We start from the raw sequence: 19,805 nt of genomic DNA on the forward strand, positions 1-19,805 counted from the left end.
CAGGCTGGAAATGTATATTCCAGTCAGTGATCATATATAGAAATGAACTAAAATTACTTAATCTTTTAGAAACAAAATCAAGGATTCACAAACTATGGCATTTTATTTCAGAGCCTTTGCTTACATTTGTACAATATATTACATAATTCTTCATTGTTTGCAGATCCTAATATATACTTTATAGCTTTTATTCTATAAGCTTTTTCTTCAACGTTTTGCTGTCAACAAATCTTTACAGTCCTGTACAAATTTGAGTAACTTGAAACCATTTTCAACAAAATTAGTTACTTGAAGCACACACTACAAGACTGAAAATGCTTTTCTTAGAAAAGTTGAATGTAAAGGATTCTGACACGTTAGCATCTACAACAAAACGCTTCGAAATTCTCACATGTCGTATTGCCAGAAAACAAATAAAACATGCCAGCTCCATCCAAAAAAAGTACACAGAACTACAATTAAAACGGTAAAACAGTCTGTACAGTAAAGTACTGTGTATTAACAGTGCCAGGTATTAAATAGCTTGAATGAACACATCCGCAATATACAAATGTCTTACAAAGGTGTAGAATTAAATACAAGTGCCAAACAGAACAGAGATTGGAATCATACAACATAAAGTCAATACAAGTGAAAACAATTTTGCGCTCATTTTGGATTTTATACAAGGCATTTAACTTTATAGGCCTACCACCCCGATTAGCTATTTATACTTAAAATAACAACCATCCTTTTGAGACAGTTCATATCAACAACCTTGAACCATACTAATACAGTTTACTTGTTCCTGAAGTCCTCTTGTTGTAGCTCATAATAAAATAAGCAATACAAATGAATTATCTGTATTTAAGGAAAAAGAAACATTTACAAGAAAACACAAAAATATAACTGTTATAATTCATTATGAATAAATATACACTTTGAACTGGCTAAGTACAATCTTTATACATTGTTTAAGATTTAATACAGTTTATTAGCCATTTTCTTTTTTCACACAATGTATTATATCAAAATTAAAAAAAAATACTGATTTATAGAAAAATGGCAAAGTACAGTAGTTCCATTCCAATTTGAAGGGGCGTGAAAAGCCACTGCAAGACCTTTTAGCCTAATTCAAACCTGTAAACATGTTCAGTCTTTTTTAAAGAGAATCTTTAATATTTGGTTACCAGGATTGATGTCTAATATCCTGTTAACTGCAGGTTTTGAATTTATTACATGTGCTTGACTTATACAATTAAAGCCACCCTAAGGTGACTTGCTTTAAAAAACAATTAGCTCGTACAAATGAAAATAGGTTCATATTTTTTCATAAATAAATGGAAAAATATCAAATGTTCCAGCTTTAACAAAATACAAGGGAATACATATACAGTAAGTTATCTTAACCTGTTCTGGCCCACCGAAGAACTATGCTTACTGTATTGTCTCTACAGGCAGTGAAAAGCCTCCATTTGCCACAGTGGAAGGCCTTCAAGTTACCAGACACACAATTCCCAGACAAGTTGGAAACAATTATTGCTTGAGGAAAAGCAGTTCATTGTACTTTTTCTTCATAAAAAAAGTGCACTTAAGTGCCAAGTCAGCTTGTCAAGAAACAATTTTTAAATATAAAATAGTGCTTGTCTGATTTTTTTTTTTGTGCCACTGTGCAGTATAAAAAAAAGACGTGGCCCTCAACAGCCATTAAGTGCAAAGTGCTTTAGCAAGTCCTGCTGTCACCTGCACTCAACTGACATTCCATTTTGTGATGCGCTGGACATTGACGGTTCAGCTAAAGTTAACATAACAGCAGCTGTTATGGAACTGGATGAAGGGGAAGAAGAGGATGAGGATGTAGCAGCACCTGAAGAAAGGGAAGACCAAACCAAAGGCTTAATAAATGTATACACAACAACAGAAAGGAAGGAAATGGAAAACAGTCCTCTCAACTAAAATTCTGTGTACTCTCTAAAACCATTTAGCTGACAACAGGAGCAGTGTAAATGTCACAATACCATATGTAAAGAAAGGAAAAATTAGTGTATCTGAAGTAGCTAGACCATGCCAACTACAGTTAATGAAAAAGGGCAGATGAGGGATCAATTAGAAAAAAATCATGGGCCCAGTCTACTAAGACATGGAAATAAAACTAAGAATCGACTTTCTGTAACAACAGAAACAAATGTCAAAAAGAACTCTGAATCCAGTAGGAAAAATCTGTAACCCACCCAAAAATCGCTTCCTTCCTCCTAATTCCTGCACCTTCCAGTGTTGGGAGTTTCTTAGGAATTTACATGGTGATGAGAAAGGGAGGCTAATTGATTCTGCATTTTCCTTAACTTCATTTACAAAGCAAATAACACATTTGTTATTTTCCTCAGGGAAATTCTCTTTGTTATCAATCAGTATTTTAAAAAACAAAAACAAAAACATGTTTTTAAGGAATACAAGCACAAGGTAAAAGAAATCCTTCAGTACAGGAATATAAGGTGGAAAAGCAAACCTTCTCATCAAAAACCCTCCTAAACCCTCCAAATTCCCCTTCCCCATTGTTATCAGTTGCTTCATAGTCTTTAAAAAACTCTAGAACAGTGGCTGGCAAATTACTGCCCCCAGGACAAATCCAGCCCACCTGCTTTTGTTAAGAAAAATTTATTGGAACACAGTCATGCCCATGTATTTACATCTTGCCTATGGTAGATTTTCCACCTACAATGACAGGGTCAAGTTGTTCTGAAGAGACCACTTGGCCAACAAAGCCCAAAATATTTATCATCTGCCTCTACAGAAAATGTTTCCTAGCCCTGTTCTGGAAGAATGTTATCTCCAGAAGCTAGAGATATGATATGTAAATTAAGCATGTGTAGCTACAATCCTACTTTAAAAAAACAAGTGGAAGCATCATAGTACAGTGTTTGACTCTTGATTTTTTTTTGAACACTTTATCTTAGGAGATTGTTCCATACTTGAACATACACAAATCTACCTCTTTCTCTTTTTCTTTTTCTTTTTTTTTAGAAGATTTTATTTATTTATTTGAGACAGAACAATCAATGCAGAGGGGCAGAGGGAGAGAGAGAAAGAGAGAGAGAGAGAAGCAACTCCCTGCTAGGCAGAAATCCAGATGCCAGATTGGATCCCAGGACCCAGAGATCAGGACCTGAGCCAAAGGAAGATGCTTAACTGACAGCCATCCAGGCACCCCAATTTTGGGCATTTTAAATAAAAATTTAAATGTCTACTTTTTCTTCAATGTAATGTATCCCAATTTAAATAATTTCTATCTGTTATTATAAATATAACCACAAACTTCTTTATGGTTACTATTTTTCCTTCAGACCTATTCTCAGAACTGGATTTAGCTAGTTCTCCAAATATAGAGTCAAATTGTTTTCCAAAATAATTGTGCCAATGCCTACAGCAATGTGTATGAATTTCAGTATATTTTCCTACCAATGGTTCCAGTTATACTTTTTTTCTTTTTTTTGGCTAGGAATAGTATCATATTTGGCTTGCTTTTCTTTGATAACTAGGATAGTCATTTTCCTACTAGTATTTTATTTATTTCAGAAAGAGCATGAGAGAGAAAGCATGAGCATGGGGTGGGGTGAGAGGGTCACAGGGAGAGGCAGAAGCAGGCTCTACACTGAGCAGAGAGCCTCAGTTAGATCCCATTATCCCATCCCCAAGGTGGAGGTATGATCCTAGGACCCTGGGGTCATAACCTGAGCTGAAGCCACATGTTTAACCAACTGAACCATCCAGCGGCCCCTTCCTACTGATATGTTAATAGTATTAGGAATTGACTTTTAGAGCTAACTCCCCAGAGAAAGGATTCATTTATCAGAACCACTTGTTATAGAGAATCTACGGTGACCACATATGTTAGAGGAGCAGTTTCTGAATAGAAATCTTACTACATAAAAAACATTCTAGGGGCACCTGGATGGCTTAGTGGGTTAAAGCCTCTGCCTTTGGCTCGGGTCATGATCCCAGGGTCCTGGGATCAAGCCCCACATCGGGCTCTCTGCTCAGCGGGGAGCCTGCTTCCCCCTCTCTCTGCCTGCCTCTCTGTGTACTTGTGATCTCTGCCTGTCAAATAAATAAATAAAATCTTAAATAAATAAATAAATAAATAAAAATTCTAAAAAGGATTAGACGACTTAAGGGGAAGGAGCTCTAGCATAAGCCTTTGAATAGTATGTTTCTTATAATTGATTTTTATTATTTTTAGACAGTTATAGATCACAGAGAACCCTGATCCCCTTCCTTTGACAATGTTTCTGTAAATACTTCCTATATATTAACATTTAATTTCTTTTCAAATTGCTCCATAACCCAGACTTTCAGCCAGCACACAAATTAAAAAGCCTAGGGGCGCCTGGGTGGCTCAGTGGGTTGGGCCGTTGCCTTCAGCTCAGGTCATGATCCCAGGGTCCTGGGATCCAGCCCCGCATCGGGCTCTCTGCTCAGCAGGGAGCCTGCTTCCTCCTCTCTCTCTGCCTGCCTCTCTGCCTGCTTGTCATCTCTCTCAGTCAAATAAATAAATAAAAAATCTTTAAAAAAAAAAAGCGCCTAGACAAAAGATGGAGAGAGTTACAGGACTTATCGCAACAGCAAAGGAGAAAAGGAAGAATATTCATCTAAAGAAAAGGAAAATGAAAATCAAAGTGCTTCAGAGAATGGGAACAGTGGAAAAAGAGGAGAGTTAGGGAAGAAAATCGTAAGCTTGTCCCATCCCCCCACTTTTAATGTCCCCTTTTTGAATTTGCTACAAAACTACAAAATGTGACATTTTCCTAGGGTTCCCTTTCTCCTAGGGTCACCATCTCTACCTCCTCACCTCCCTACTCCATCTTCTGCTAAATCAGCTTTAATCCAGATTTTCCATCTCCAAAGCCCACAGTAAATGCTCTTGAAAAGGTCACTGGTGATTCCAACATTGACCAGTCACTGGTCACTTCACTGGCCTTTCAGACAAGATGACAACTCTTCACTTCCTCAACTCCTGGCCAGCTCCTCCTGGTTTTCTTCATTCAAGGCTGCTCCTCAAGTCTTACTAGTTTGCTCTTCTCCCTCTCAGCCCTACTACTAAAAGTGGGCTTGCCTCTGCTTTCCTTCGTTTGTACCCTCATTTCTTTACTAGGTGATGGCCTCAAGTACTGGGAGTTAATAAACCATCTGCAGTAACTACTGTGCTGTAGCTATGCTTATGACTTAAAAATTATCTCTCTAGGGCGCCTGGGTGGCTCAGTGGGTTAAGCCGCTGCCTTCGGCTCAGGTCATGATCTCAGGGTCCTGGGACCGAGGACCGCATCGGGCTCTCTGCTCAGCAGGGAGCCTGCTTCCCTCTCTCTCTCTCTGCCTGCCTCTCCATCTACTTGTGATTTCTCTCTGTCAAATAAATAAATAAAATCTTTAAAAAAAAAAAATTATCTCTCTAGTCCTGTGTTCTCCCCTCAGCTACACACTTACACATGCCACCATCTACCTGACATCTCCACTTGGATGCCTTAAGGGCATTTCAAAAAGTGACATGGGAGGAGCACCTGGGTGGCTCAGTGGGTTAAACCTCCACCTTCGGCTCAGATCATGATCTCAGGATCCTAGGATAGAGCCATGCATCGGGCTCTCTGCTCAGCGGGGAGCTTGCTTCCCTTCCTCTCTCTCTGCCTGCTTGTGATCTGAATGTCAAATAAATAAGTAAAATCTTTAAAAAAAAAAAAAAAGGGACATGGCAAAGGGGCGCCTAGGTGGCTCAATCAGTTAAGCCTGACTTCAGCTTAGACTATGATCTCAGGGTCCTGGGATCTGAGCCCTTTGTTGAGCACTGCACTCAGCAGGGAATCTGCTTGTCCCTCTCCCTCTGCCATTCGCCCTACTCATACTCTCTCTCACTCTCAAATAAAAAAAATCTAAAAAAAATAATAATAAGGCAACATGGCGAAAACGAAATGTCTGATCCTTTCTGTGTTCCCCAACCCACACTGGGGAACCCACATCTTTTCTAGGTCTTCCTCATTTCCAATGTCAGCAGCAAGTAAGCCTTGTGTTCCAGCTGAAAAAACCTACAAGTCATCTCACTTCCTTTCTCCTCCACCTGCACCGAATCCATCAGCAAGCACTGTCAACCCAGCACTGACCACTCTCCATCTCTCCTGCAAGCACCCAGTCCAGGGTACTGTCACTTGCCCCCTGAAGCCACTGCAGTGGGATCCCTAACCAATACAGCTTGCCTCTACCGCTGCCCCTTTATTGTTTTTTTTTTAAGATTTTATTTATTTATTTGACAGACAGAGATCACAACTAGGCAGAGATGCAGGCAGAGAGAGGGGAGGGAAGCAGGCTCCCCGCTGAGCAGAGAACCAAATGCAGGGCTCGATCCCAGGACACTGAGATCATGACCTAAGCCAAAGGCAGAGGCTTTAACCCACTGAGCCACCCAGGCACCCCCACCACTGCCCCTTTCGAGTCTGCTTTCAAAAACTACAGAGCATGTTGTTTCCCTGTTTAAAACTTTCAAATATGGGGCACCTGGGTGGCTCAGTAGGTTAAGCCTCTGCCTTCAGCTCAGGTTGTGGTCTGGGGGTCCTGGGATCAAGCCCTGAGTTGGGCTCTCTGCTCGGCGGGAAGACTGCTCCCCCCCAGCCCCGCCTGCCTCTCTGCCTACTTGTGATCTCTCTCTGTCAAATAAATAAAATATTTTTTAAAAAAAACAACAAACTTTCAAATAGCTGTCCATCTCACTTAGAATAAAATTGAAACCCTTCATCCTTGCCTTCCAGGCCCCACATGATTTGGCTTCTGCCTACCTAACTTGTGTCTCTACCACTTTCACCGCAGTGGTTTTCTTTCTGCTCCTGAAAAGCACCAAGTGTGTTCCCACCTTAGAACAGCTCTTCTCTATCTGGAGTGATTTTGCCCTCTAGAGGATATCTGAAAAACGTCTAGAGACATTGGCTGTCATGACTGTGGGGGACTACTGGCGTCCAGTAGGTGGAGGCCAGGGATGCTGCTAAACCCATCCCAAAGTGCACGAAACAGCCCCCACAGCAAAGAATTATCTGGCCCAAAATGTCAACAGTTCCAAATTTAAGAATCTCTACCTTAGGAAATAATCTGCTGTATCTTAGGGAATATAGGATTCTTTCACAGAATGAATTGTGTCTCTCCAAATTTCTATGTTGAAGCCCTAACTTCCAGTGTGACAGTATTTGGAGATAGCAATACATTTCCTTTGTTTAAGACCCCAGTCTGTGGTACTTTGTAATGGCAGTCCTGGTAGACCAAGAGAACCTCTTTACCCTCAGATTTAACTTCTCTCACTTTCTCTGGTCATTAAGGTCTCAATAAAAAGGTCTTGACCATTGGTAATCTAACACAACCCACCCAATCCCTGCCTTAACATTAATATCTCCCCAGTGCTGTTCATGATCTGAAATCTCATTTGGGTTTTTTATTGTTTTGTTTTGTTTTAAGGCAGATTATAAACTCCACGAAAGTGAACACTGTGATTTAAGATAATTTTTTCTCTTTAAATAACTTTTTCCATTTTATAGATGAGGAAAATAATGCAGAGCAATTAAAGAACCTGCCCAAAGATACACAGAAATACACACACATAAGTCTAACTGCAGTCAGAAACTGCTTGTTTAAGTAAGACCAACACTTACTTTCTCTCTCTTTCTTCTTTAAACGCTTTCTCCTCCGATCAATGGAAGCTACTTCAGATTTTAATGACAGATAATGTTTTCTGATTTCCTGAAGTTTTTCTTGAAGAATTGTGATACGTTCAGCACTTGTCATATTTTCCAGGTCCGCTGTGAATTTAAAACTTTCATCATTATGCATTTTTGAACAAAATCATAGAAAAAATCATAGAAAACATATAGTATGGTTGTAGAAAAATGTCAAATAAACTAAAAAATAAGGCTTGTGCGTATTTGTTTTCTGAGATTTTTTTTCTTCCTAGCGTAAAACAACATAAAAACCCATGCCTATATAAGGACGCCTGGCTGGCTCGGCCAGTTGAGCAAGTGATTCTTGATCTCGGGTAGTGGGTTTCAAGCCCCACGATGGGTGTAGACATTACTTAAAAATCTTTTAAAAAGGCAGGGGGGGAGCGCCTGGATGACTCAGTTGGTTAAGCCACTGCCTTCAGCTCAGGTCGTGATCCTGGAGTCCCGGGATAGAGTCCTATATTGGGCTCCCAGCTCCACAGGGAGTCTGCTTGTCCCTCTGACCTTCTCCCCTCTCATGCTCTCTTCTCACTCTCTCTCAAATAAATAATCTTTTTTTAAAAATCTTAAAAACAAAGAAAAGAAAAGAAAGGAAAGGAAAATCCATGTCTATATATGCCTGGTACATAATACATGCATGGTTTACCTGTTGAATGAATGAGTGTGTAGAATTGTAAACCTCAGGACCTAAACAAGTATGCTAAAAGTTCCATATTCATATACAGTATTACCACAATAGATCACTAAAAATCATACTTAGAAATAAAACTAGAAAGACAACAAAATGTTGAAATCATAATAAAGTTCTGAATGTCAGGTCTGCAGGTAAATTTTTCTCTTCTGGCCCCCTTTTGTCCGCTTTTTAGATTTTTATGAGTATGTATAACTTTTTTTAATGTTTAACTTTTAAATTGTAGGAAAATTTTTAAAAGCCCTAAAAAGCAGTTTTCAAATTCCTAAGAATATCTCTGTATGTGAGAAACTCTGGGGTAATCCTTTTCAAAAAGTTTTTAATTATGGAGATCTTTCCTATAAACAAAAGTATGCAGAATAATAATGCAGTCCCACATACCATTATCTGGCTTCAGTGACTAGCAATTCATGGCAAATCTTGTCTCATTTACACCTCATCGACTCCCACCCCCAAGAGAGATTATTTTAAAGCAAATTTCTAACATCCTGTCATAAGTATCTAGTTAATGTTGGTATTTGCCTGAATTGCCTTGAAATTTTTCTTTTAGGAACTTGTTCATTCCAATCAAGATCCAAGTAAGCTCTCTACTACTGCAATTGGTTATGATGTGTCAAGTTTGGTTACAACCTCTTTTTTAGGGTAATTTAGCCTCAGGAATTACCAGGCTGCAGATTCTTCCTCTTAACTGTCAGTTTACTAAATGTCACTTACACATCTGAAAACTCCATTTGTAAACTTTGGGTAATCGATTACTGGGTTCCTTGAGATCAGGATCCTTATCTCCATTCTTTCCACATTTTCCTGGGGACTGTGTCCTTGCAGGAGATTTGGTACTGTGAGACTTCATTCCGGTGGAAACTGATTTGACTGATTGAGTCTTAGTTACACTTTCCCCAGCAGAAAGTTCTTCACTATCACTACTGTTTGCTGAAAGAAAAATTAAAAGAAAAGCATGAGTAAACAGAAAAGTAACAAAAAATTTTCACTGATTTTAGTAAACAATATAAAATTAACCATATGAATTTATTACTAAAGTAAATAACTTGCTTTATAGACCCTGCCTAGATCCTGGAAAGTCATCATATACAAATATAGCAGCATCTCAGTTAAGAAAAACAAAACCAGAACCGAAAAATTCTTCTTACCTGAATTGCCAATAATCTTTAAAAAAAAAAAAATTCAAACTATTCTTCCATTATACCTGGTAGACTGTCAAATGTATCATAATTATGTACTGGAATGGCTTTTTAGTCTATCATGTTACTATTTATATAGCATTTTTTAAAATGACCCATTATAGGAATTTAAATTTAGCATTTTAGGTTGTATACAGATCATGTTCACATAACACTTTTTCTACTCCTCTGGCCATAAGGACACAATGATGGAAAATCATGAAATTCAATAAAAAATTCTTTGCGTTTCCAAACTCTAAACTTTGATGTGTACAATGATTTTTTTCCTCAAGTTACTCCTACATCATAGCTTTTAACTAAAATAAGCCATCAGTTCAACGCTGCTAAATATATTTGGTATGAAGATTTCACAAATCTATGTAAAAACGTTACATCTGCCTCTGCTGAGTAAAGCCTCAGTCCTCCAACAGAAAGGGTTAACCTTGCCAGTTTACCATGTGAACAGGTGATGGGATTGATAGTTCCATGAATTACCGCTTTCTGGATACAAAGTATTATCTTTGATTCCATGAGTTGGTTCCACTTTACTAAATTATTCTCAGAAAATGGTTTCCTTATTCTGATTTACCAAGCCCAATGATGAAAATGGAAAAATACAATTAACTATAACTGCTACAGAATAGTCACAGAATACAATCAAATGTAACTGTTGTACCTCAAAATTATAGGAATACATTAACTGACTTATTGAAGATGAGCCCTCTTAGGAAATGTCATTTAAATGGTAAAGTCTTGAAGACAAAAGTATCACTTTCAGTATCCTGTCGGTTACTCCAAGTAACTGATGATCAATGTGGCACTATTTATTCTTTAACAGCTACCCCCCAAAAAAGCACAGTCAGGCTCTCAAAGCCTGAAAAGCATTTAGATAGAAAAGGTACACAGCAACTCCTCCCACTGTGGCACTTGGAGAATGAAGCAACTCCACCACTCCTTTACACATACCTTAAGTGAACCCCTCCCAATCCCACCACTGCTGCTCTGGAACCCCTGGCAACTCCTAGCTAAGCCACCCAAGGCTTGGCCCCACTCTGATGCAGTGGTCTGCCTCAGCCTGGCTTTCATGGCCTTGCTGAGCACAGCCGCCCGGGGCCCCGAGGGACGCCATATTCACCGCCTGGAAGTCATATGGGCTCAGCAGAAGCTCGGGGAGCTGGCCGCATAACCCTTTTCTGCACTGAAGTGCAGCCAAGCCGGCCGATAGCAAAGGTCAGGCAGTGGAGGTGGCAGGAGTCTCCTGGAAGAGCAGCAGGAGGTCAGTGTGGGGCACCTGAAAAAAAATTCTTTACATATTTTCTGCTTCTCACTTTGTCTACAAAAGAGAGATAAAATGTGCAGCTCTCAGGAGAAATACAGTATATAAATTCCTGTTGGTCAACAAACAGAGCCATTACTAAAGTTAAGTCTTTAGTACCGTATATAGCTGCTCTTGGGACACACAGTTTGGAGTACCAAAGATAAAAGTAATAGACTAGAGTTGTTGGAATTACAGCTCTAAAGCTATCTTGATTATTCTCTTCCAGTCTCATTTTGCCTTGAAGAGTTACAAAGCAATCAATTTCACTGTAATAAAAATAATATATAATTGAAACACTTTCAATTATATATAGCACATATAATGGCAAGTGGAAAGAACTGTGGGACATAAAACTAATAAAGATGTTGAGCTTATATTATATTGGCTATTATTTTAAAAAGAATTACCTGATCATTCATCAGCAATCAATACCACTGCTGAATATCAACACCAAACTGCTTAATCCTAGAATTTACCTAGGATCAGAAGACTTCTGTGTGACTTTTTTGAAGGCAGAGACAAAATCAAAATATTTAACTATCCCATATCCTGAATACCCTTTCCTTTATGGGGGGGAAAAACATATCCGCCATTATTTTTATATTTAAATAATGAGAGGTTTCACACTTACTGCCTTTTCCCTTTTTTTTGTTGTTTACCACTGTTGCTTTATGGCTTCGTTTCTGCTTTTTTGATGAACTTCCTCCTCCCTGAGATTCTTTCCCTCTTTTCTGACCTGTACAGGCTACAATGGGAAAGAAATTATTAAGTAACACAAAATAAAATCAAGCTTTTAAAGGTATAAATTCCACATTTTAGAAGCATAGAACAATTCTGAAACTATGCATGTTCTTTATGAGATTTATAAATTCTCACACAAATTACTGTAATTTTAGAATAAATTATCATTAATGAACTGAATTACTGCACACAATAAAGGAGTTTTAAAAAAGCAAATAAAGTATGCACATCCTTGTTAGAAAAATGAGGTGTAAACCAAAAATAGTTCTCAATTTAGTACGGGAGCTTATGAGTTTAGTAATTCAAAAATAGGTAAATGCTGAAAATAAAAACTGAAATTTGTTAAAATTCAATAAAACCAAAATAAATATTAAGATTTAATTAAAGGTAAAAATATTGATATACCTTATAATGATATTAATATAATTTTAAAATGATACCATATTAATGGGATAAATTTTAGCAGTAATTCACACTTAGTTATTTTACCAATTTATTTATTCCAACAATAACTTCACTGCCAGAGCACTGGTTAACGCATATACCATTTACAAATCCAGCATAGTAATTCTAAGAAACGTTTCATCTTCTTCTTAGGAAACTATCATAAATGTCTCTCTTTTCTTCAAAGACTAGCCCACATCCTACATCTTCACTAAGACCTTTCTTGATGGCCAGGCTTTCATGGCTTAACCACTACTCCCAATGGTAGTTTCAGTTCATTTTTCTATACTATTAACTTGGTCCTCAACATCTGCTATGTTTCTGTGTATTTCTAATTACATGTGTCGTCTATCAGACTTCTTCAGAGATTAGGAAAGTCCCATCTCTACTCAATACAATGTCGGATACTGTAATGACATGATATAAGTATGATTCAAAAATTATGTCATGTTTGCTACAAGAAATATTTCTTAGTCCTGCTACCAATGATAAAATCAGTCTTGAGCATACAAGAAGACATGGCTTCCTTGGTCAAAAATGGAACAGGTTATTGACTATTTTGTTTGCAACTTCCTAGACAGTTTTTTTTTTTTTAAGATTTTATTTATTTATTTGACAGAGAGAGATCACAAGTAGGCAGAGAGGCAGGCAGAGAGAGGAGGAAGCAGGCTCCCTGCTGAGCAGAGAGCCCGATGCGGGGCTCGATCCCAGGACCCTGAGATCATGACCTGAGCCGAAGGCAGCAGCCCAACCCACTGAGCCACCCAGGCGCCCCTAGACAGTTTTTTAATTACACCTTACTGATAACTCTTCCTAATGCTATTTTAAAATCACAATTTAAATGAAACATAAAGAAGGTGATGAGGATGATGACTATATTGAAGCAGAGAGTCTTAAAAATAGTTGCCAGAATTCTCCCTGAAAGAGTATTAATTCTGAAGCTTTTAGCTGCAAGAAATAGAAAGCTTAATGTAAGCTAACTGGAGGGAATCCTAAATCTAAATTGTAAAAATTACATTTTTTACTTTTGATATATGTGAATTCTCCGGTATTAGTAGACAAATTTCTTAAAATGAGGCCATACGAAATAAATGCTTAAGAATTTATTTCTAGGGGCACCTGGGTGGCTCAGAGGGTTAAGCCTCTGCCTTTGGTCAGGTCATTATCTCAGGGTCCTGGGATCAAGCCCTCTCTCCGGCTCTCTGCTCGGCAGGGAGCCTGCTTCCCCTTCTCTCTCTGCCTGCCTCTCTGCCTACTTGTGATCTCTGTTAGTTAAATAAACAAATAAAACCTTTTAAAAGAGAGAGAGAGAGAATTTATTTCTAAAGAGAGATCAAGGGGCGCCTGGGTGGCTCAGTGGGTTAAAGCCTCTGCTTTCGGCTCAGGTCATGATCCCAGGGTCCTGGGATCGAGCCCCACATCGGGCTCTCTGCTCAGCAGGGAACCTGCTTCCTCCTCTCTCTCTGCCTGCCTCTCTGCCTACTTGTGATCTCTGTCTGTCAAGTAAATAAATAAAATCTTTAAAAATAAATAAATAAATAAATAAAGAGAGATCAATTCTAAAAATATTATATGTTTTGATCTGATAGAGCAGATGGTCTCTATTACCCTAAATCTGGGAGTATTCTTCAAGCTGAATGTTTTTTAACCTAGTCAAGATTAAGATTCTAAAGGGCAGTGCTAACTTAGTCTATCAGAAGATAAGCTCTTGTATCTCTTCTTCATGGCACACATACTGTATGTAGCTATATGAATGTGAAAACACAATGAAGATCCCAACTGAACTGCAACTATATTTTTTACTTAATATTTAGTTTTTAAAAAGAATGTATTAAGTCAAGATTTGTGTGACAATGTTATACCAATTATATCTCAGTAAAGCTGAAGAAAGAGAAAAAGGAAAAAAATATTTGTGTGAGAAAACCTGGAATTAATTCATTTGATCTCTATCACATCTCCTTAAGCTCAGCTAAAAACATAAGTCTAGCACAATAACAACTGTATGTTATAGAAAATACATATCCTATCTTTACAACAGAAAACTATGTTTCAAAGCCAAGTGTCAGCGTATGTTATATTCATTTGAGGACACCACAGAAGTGGTTTATAAGAAAAATGATGACAGAAGAATAGCCATGGCAAAATCAAAAGGCACTAACACTTTTGGGAAGTACTAATTTGAATTTCCACCTTTAACAATTGCATGGAAAATCAAAGAAGTATTACTGTAGGTTATTAACATACACATTGGTCCTTCAATCTGGAAGCTATGCATCTAAGAAAGCATCAAATTCCTTTACAAACTCACACAAGTTAGTCAGGCTTGAAAATCAGTTTGACACGGTTGTCTGAGGAAAGCAGTGCCTGGACAGTTGGTTGCTCCAAACCCCTACATACAGTATTTGGTTAAGGGTGGAGGGGTCTGTCAATAAATCAAAATGTTTGTGAGAAACTGCACATTACAATTGCAAAACAACGTTACAGAAATATATTTAAGCTGCTCATGCCGTACAGTCAACCAGTGTATAATGAGTCTTCAGAAAGGTCTGGATTTGGGCCGGGGGCACTTCCAGCACGTGTCCTGGTCCACTATGGAATGTAACAGCTCAAGCAAAGGACATTAAATCCTCAAGCTTTTAAACTCATTCACTATTCACTGACTCAAATTACCCTCCAAATTTTCATGTTCATCATGTTCACACAAGGACCTCACTTCAACACCTCACGTTCTAACGAGAGATACCATGAAGCCGGTGAAAATGCAAGGAGGGAAACCTCCGAAGCAGGCGGTGTGCATCTGCCGCGCCTCACCTTTGTCGGGATGTTCCGGCTCCGGCTGATTACTACTGCTGGAGCTCACGCTCGCGTCGCAGCCCGCCGGGGAGCTGTTCCCTTCTGACTGGAGGTCCTGGAGCTCCCCCGCCACGCTCTCCACCTCGACTGTGCTGTCCGTTTCACTCTTGATGCTTCGAACCTCCTCCTGGTTTGGAGCCAGCGGTTCCGCGACCGTCACAGAAGACGGCTGCCGACCAGCTTCTGTCACAGTGACCGAGGAAGGCGATTCAGGGGTGGTAGGAGGGGTGTTCAGCACTGAATTGCTGCCACTACTAGGAAATTCTGCTTTTTTGTCACTGATCTCCACTGGCTTTTCCTCGGCAGGTTTACTGTCAGCGCCCGCTGGAGGCGGGGTTTCGAGCTCGGCACCGGGTGAGCCACTTTCCTCCTCCGCCACAGGCTGCAGGGACCCCTCCGCAGGACCCTCTTCAGGGGCAGGATGGGGCGGGGAGGCTGCCGCCTCCGTGTCCGAGTCTGAAAACAGCTCCTTCAGTGTTTTTTTAGGCCACTGTCCCTGAATGCTTGACCAGACGTCTTTGCGATCTTTAGCTCTGCTGTTCTGAAGCCTTTCGTCAGAGTTATTCAAAAGTTTTATCCTTTTTTCTGCCACCTCTGAAAATCCGGAATAGAAACCAGTTGTCCGTAGAGATTTTCTCTTTTCCTCCAAACCGTTATATTTCTTAGTTGGCGTCAACTTCGTTTTTGATTTTTCTTCTTCCTCTTCATCTGAAGAGCTGTTACTACTGTTTTCTAGGCAAAGCGATTCTTTGTTCTTGGCCTTATCTTCCTTCTTGCCAGGTGATCCACTTTTTAAACACTCCTCTGTGTTGCAATACCTTCTCTTACCACGTTTGACTTGTGGCTTTGAAGATTTCTCTGTGGTGTCCTTCTTAATATCCTTTCTCTTTTTTGTGATTTCATCTTCTTCTTCATAATCAGTATCTTCAGATAATCCTTCCATATCTTTTCTTAATCTTTCTGGAGATTTTGACACTGGTTTGGATATTACCAAATCTGCATGGCTTTTGTTTTCTTCTAGCAAAGATGAACTGTTCTGTTCCTCTTTTGCAAGAAGATCATTTCTGGTGTGGGTCAAATGATCAATCTTCGAGTCTTCTCTGCCACGGTTATCCGGGTCTTGAGCACCTGTCTCACCCTCCTGCTCACTGTCTTCAGCAGAACTTTCAGAAGCTAGAAAATAAGAAGAAAGACTAATGAGTTTTTCTAGCAATGTCTTCTCTGTGCAAATTATACATTAGCCCCTGTGGTTATAGCCATCTTAGGTTGCTAGGTTTTATCTCCATTTTGCAGGTGAGAAAATGGGAGTTTGGGAGAGGGAAGATACTCACACGAAGACGGTAATGTTTTATACTGGGACAGTGGCAGTCACTGTCCCAGTGACAGTAGAAACAGTAGTCACTGTCCACAGTGACAGTAGAAACACTACTATATACTTTTGCCAAAACACATCAAATTATAAACATAAAAGTTGTGAATTTTATTGTTTCTAAGTTATACCTCAATAAACCTGATCATAAAAAAGAAACTTCTCAATTTTCTGAGTAGCACATAATAACGCAGTCAGAACGCAGTCCCAGATCCAGGTAATTCTAACTTCAAGTCCGTATTCTTATGAAATTGTAGGCTTCACTTTCAGTGTAGCAATGATTATTCAAAGATTTGTGAACAATGCATTTCCACAAAGTTTTAAAGAACGACACAAGTAGCCTAAGTAACTGATACCTTATGTAAAAATAATTACATAATTTTAAAGATTTTATTTATATATATGATATATAAATAATTTTTATATCATATATAAATAAATAATATATAAATAATAAATAAATATTAATATATATAAAAAATAAATAAAAATAAATAATATATAAATAATTTATATATCATATATATAAATAATGAGAGAGAGAGAAAGAAACAACAAGAGAGTATGAGAGGGAGGAGAGGGAGAAGAGAAGGATTCCTGGGATCATGACCTGAGCCAAAGGCAGACACTTAACTAACTGAGCCACCCAGGTACCCAAAAGTGACATTTAAAAAAAATTTTTATCTTCTTTTTTAAGATTTTATTTTTATTTATTTGAGAGCAAGACAAGATAGTGAGAGAGATAGAGGGAGCATGAGCAGGCAGGAGGAGGAGAAGCAGGAACCCTGCTGAGCAGAACAGAGTGTCCGATGGGGGACTTGATCCCAGAACCCTGGGTTCATGACCTGAGCTGTAAGCAGAAACTTAACCCAACTGAGTCACCCAGGTGCCCCTAAATTTATTTCTTAAAAATTGATTTTAGTAAATGAATTCAATTAAGTATAAAAAATAATTGCCAGGGGGCTTGGGTGGCTCAGTTAGTTGAGTGTCCGACCCATGGTTTCGATTCAGGTCATGATGTCACAGGCCCTGGGCTGAAGCCCTGTATCTCGGGCTCCACACTCAGCAGGGAGTCAGCTGGACTTTCTCTCTCCCTCTGCCCCTCCCCACCACTTGCATGCACTGTCTCAAAATAAATAAATAAATCTTTAAAAATAATAATTGCCTTTGCTATGACTTTAATATAACATTTACTGAGAAAATGCTACATGCCAGATGCTTTGATATGCTTTGTATAGATTGTCTGATTCTTCACAACAATCCTATGAGGGGCATGTTATTATAATCCCATTTTATAGTTTATGAGACTGGGATTTAGAGAGGTAAGCCAAGCCAAAGAGCTAGTGAAAGTCGAGATGAAATCCAAACTGAAGTCATTTGACTCCAGAATTTAGAACTGTAATTACAAAACTATACATGTTCTTTAGCTAAGTTTCCTAAAAGTAAAGAATAACTGACACAATAATAACAATTAAAAACATTTAAACTTTTCTGTATAACTGAATTTTTTTAAACTGATAACAAAGCAGCGTGTCTATGACTACAAACAAATGTACACTCACACTAGAGAACCAACAGCTCTTTTTCTTTCTCTCTCAGCCTACAAAGTCTCAATTCTATTTTTTCAGTTAGTATATTATTAAAAGATGTTAATAGTAACTATTTGTTTAATTAGAAGTTCAGCCTGCACTGAACAGTGAGGATGTTTTCTTATTAATACTCCCACTTCCAGGGCGTCTGGGTGGCTCAGTGGGTTAAGCCTCTGTCGTCAGCTCAGGTCATGATCTCAGGGATTGAGCCCCACATCTGGGCTCTGCTCAGTAGGGAGCCTGTTTCCCCCCTCTCTCTCTGCCTGCCTCTCTGCCTACTTGTGATCTCTCTGTCAAATAATTAAATTCTTTAAGAAACTTACTCCTATTTCCCACCATACTTTCTATATATAGTTATCTTTAGTTAATTAAATATGCTATTTGTAATGTATATAAATGTGGTTCACTGCAGAAGTAGCACACTTAATAAACTTCCTTTCTCATAGAGCCATTTATTTTTCCAAGTTTCCAAAAGTCCTTTTTTCTACGTTCTGTCTTCCTTTTGTAGGCCTTTCACATTTATTTCTCTTTTTCTAAAGATTTACTAAGCAGTGAGACAGCATGAGAAAAGGAGAGGGAGAGGGAGAAGCAGACTCCCCACTGGGCAGGGAGCCTGACAGAGGGCTCGATTCCAAGACCCTGAGTTCATGAACCGAGCCAAAGGCAGCCGCTCAACTAACTAAGCTACCCAGGTGCACCTTTTCACATTTATTTCAACTGCTCCGTAAAGTCAAGCACTCCATCCAGTTCCCTTATTCAGCAAATCTCTCTGTCCTAAAGGCCGACTTTCTACTCCATCTAGCTAGCTGCTCTCTGGGTCTGCTCTAACAGCCATCGTCCTAGGAATTCCCTTCACTGCTTTCTCTTGACAGAGACCCACTGTTAAGTGAAATGCCCATCTTCCCCCTTCTTGGTTTCTTCCCATATATGTTGGAGCACATCATCTGAAAAAGGCACAGAGGAGATATTCTTTGTCTACATGTCTAAATACATCCTAACCTTCAAACTTCATTGTTTTATGGATAGTTTAACCAGGTATGGAATTCCAAGTTGAAAATTATTTCCCTTCAAAATTTTGAAAGTACTTTGCTTGTAAGTGTTAAAAACTCTACTGTCATTTGTCTTTTCATCTTAAGTGGTGGTTTTTATTCCTGGTGTTTTAAAATTTCATAATAATGCACTGGGGCATGGCTCCTTCTTCACTGGTTTTTCAGGTGTCTGATGGGCTCTTTCAATATAAAGATTCAATGTCCTGGGGCGCCTGGGTGGTACAGTTGGTTAAGCATCTGTCTTCAGTTCAGGCTCGGGTCATCATCCTGGGAATTGAGCCCCACATTTGGCTCACTGCTTATCGGGGAGTCTGCTTTTCCCTTTCTCCCTCTCCCTTGTGTCACCTCCACCCTGACAGCTGGTGCTCTCTCTCACACACACACATTTTCTCAAATAAATTAATAAAATCGTCAAAAAATAAAAATAAATATTCCAGTCAGTTCTCCAGATTTTTCTTCTTTTAGTTACTCGGTAATTTCTACATCCACCTAAGGATTATTCCAGAACGACCCTAGTGATTAATACGTATACGGGGGGTGGGGAGACTACACCACTGCATATATACAGCACTCACTAAGGAGAGAGCGAACATAAGAATAAGCATGATATATAATATATAATATGTGTAATAATAAATAATATTCACTAAGATATGAGGTATAAAGCAACAAATCAATAATATAGTTGTGAGACAGTTCATAAGAAAACCCTGAGTTTTTTTCTTGTTCAGTTTTCCTAAAACCAATTGCTTTTTATAGTTACACGTAACCAGAAATGCTGTTTCCGTGGCTTCTTGATTCCCTCAGGCTGACCGATTCTAACAGTAATGCTAGTGTCTCTCTCCCCATTAT

General features: G+C 38.8%; 1 protein-coding gene across 6 annotated transcripts in view; it reads right to left on the reverse strand.

Moving 5' to 3' along the window:
- Window positions 1-77: 77 nt before the first annotated feature.
- ARID4B (AT-rich interaction domain 4B) overlaps window positions 78-19,805 on the reverse strand; it is a 146,735-nt gene continuing 127,007 nt past the window's right edge. For 3 of the 6 annotated variants that reach the window (XM_032312142.1, XM_032312144.1, XM_032312141.1), the window contains 5 exons: window positions 14,905-16,119; window positions 11,540-11,653; window positions 9,127-9,342; window positions 7,656-7,802; window positions 78-1,846 (listed from right to left, as the gene is read on the reverse strand). In XM_032312142.1, coding sequence (XP_032168033.1) covers window positions 1,719-1,846; window positions 7,656-7,802; window positions 9,127-9,342; window positions 11,540-11,653; window positions 14,905-16,119 — 1,820 coding nt within the window. In that variant the 3' untranslated portion in view covers window positions 78-1,718. Of the gene's footprint in view, window positions 1,847-7,655; window positions 7,803-9,126; window positions 9,343-9,984; window positions 10,882-11,539; window positions 11,654-14,401; window positions 14,516-14,904; window positions 16,120-19,805 lie in introns of those variants that run through there. The other 3 variants (XR_004278522.1, XM_032312145.1, XM_032312146.1) reach the window with 3 other exon arrangements.

The sequence above is a fragment of the Mustela erminea genome, chromosome 14, assembly GCF_009829155.1.
Source record: "Mustela erminea isolate mMusErm1 chromosome 14, mMusErm1.Pri, whole genome shotgun sequence".
In the NCBI taxonomy this organism is placed as follows: domain Eukaryota; kingdom Metazoa; phylum Chordata; class Mammalia; order Carnivora; family Mustelidae; genus Mustela; species Mustela erminea.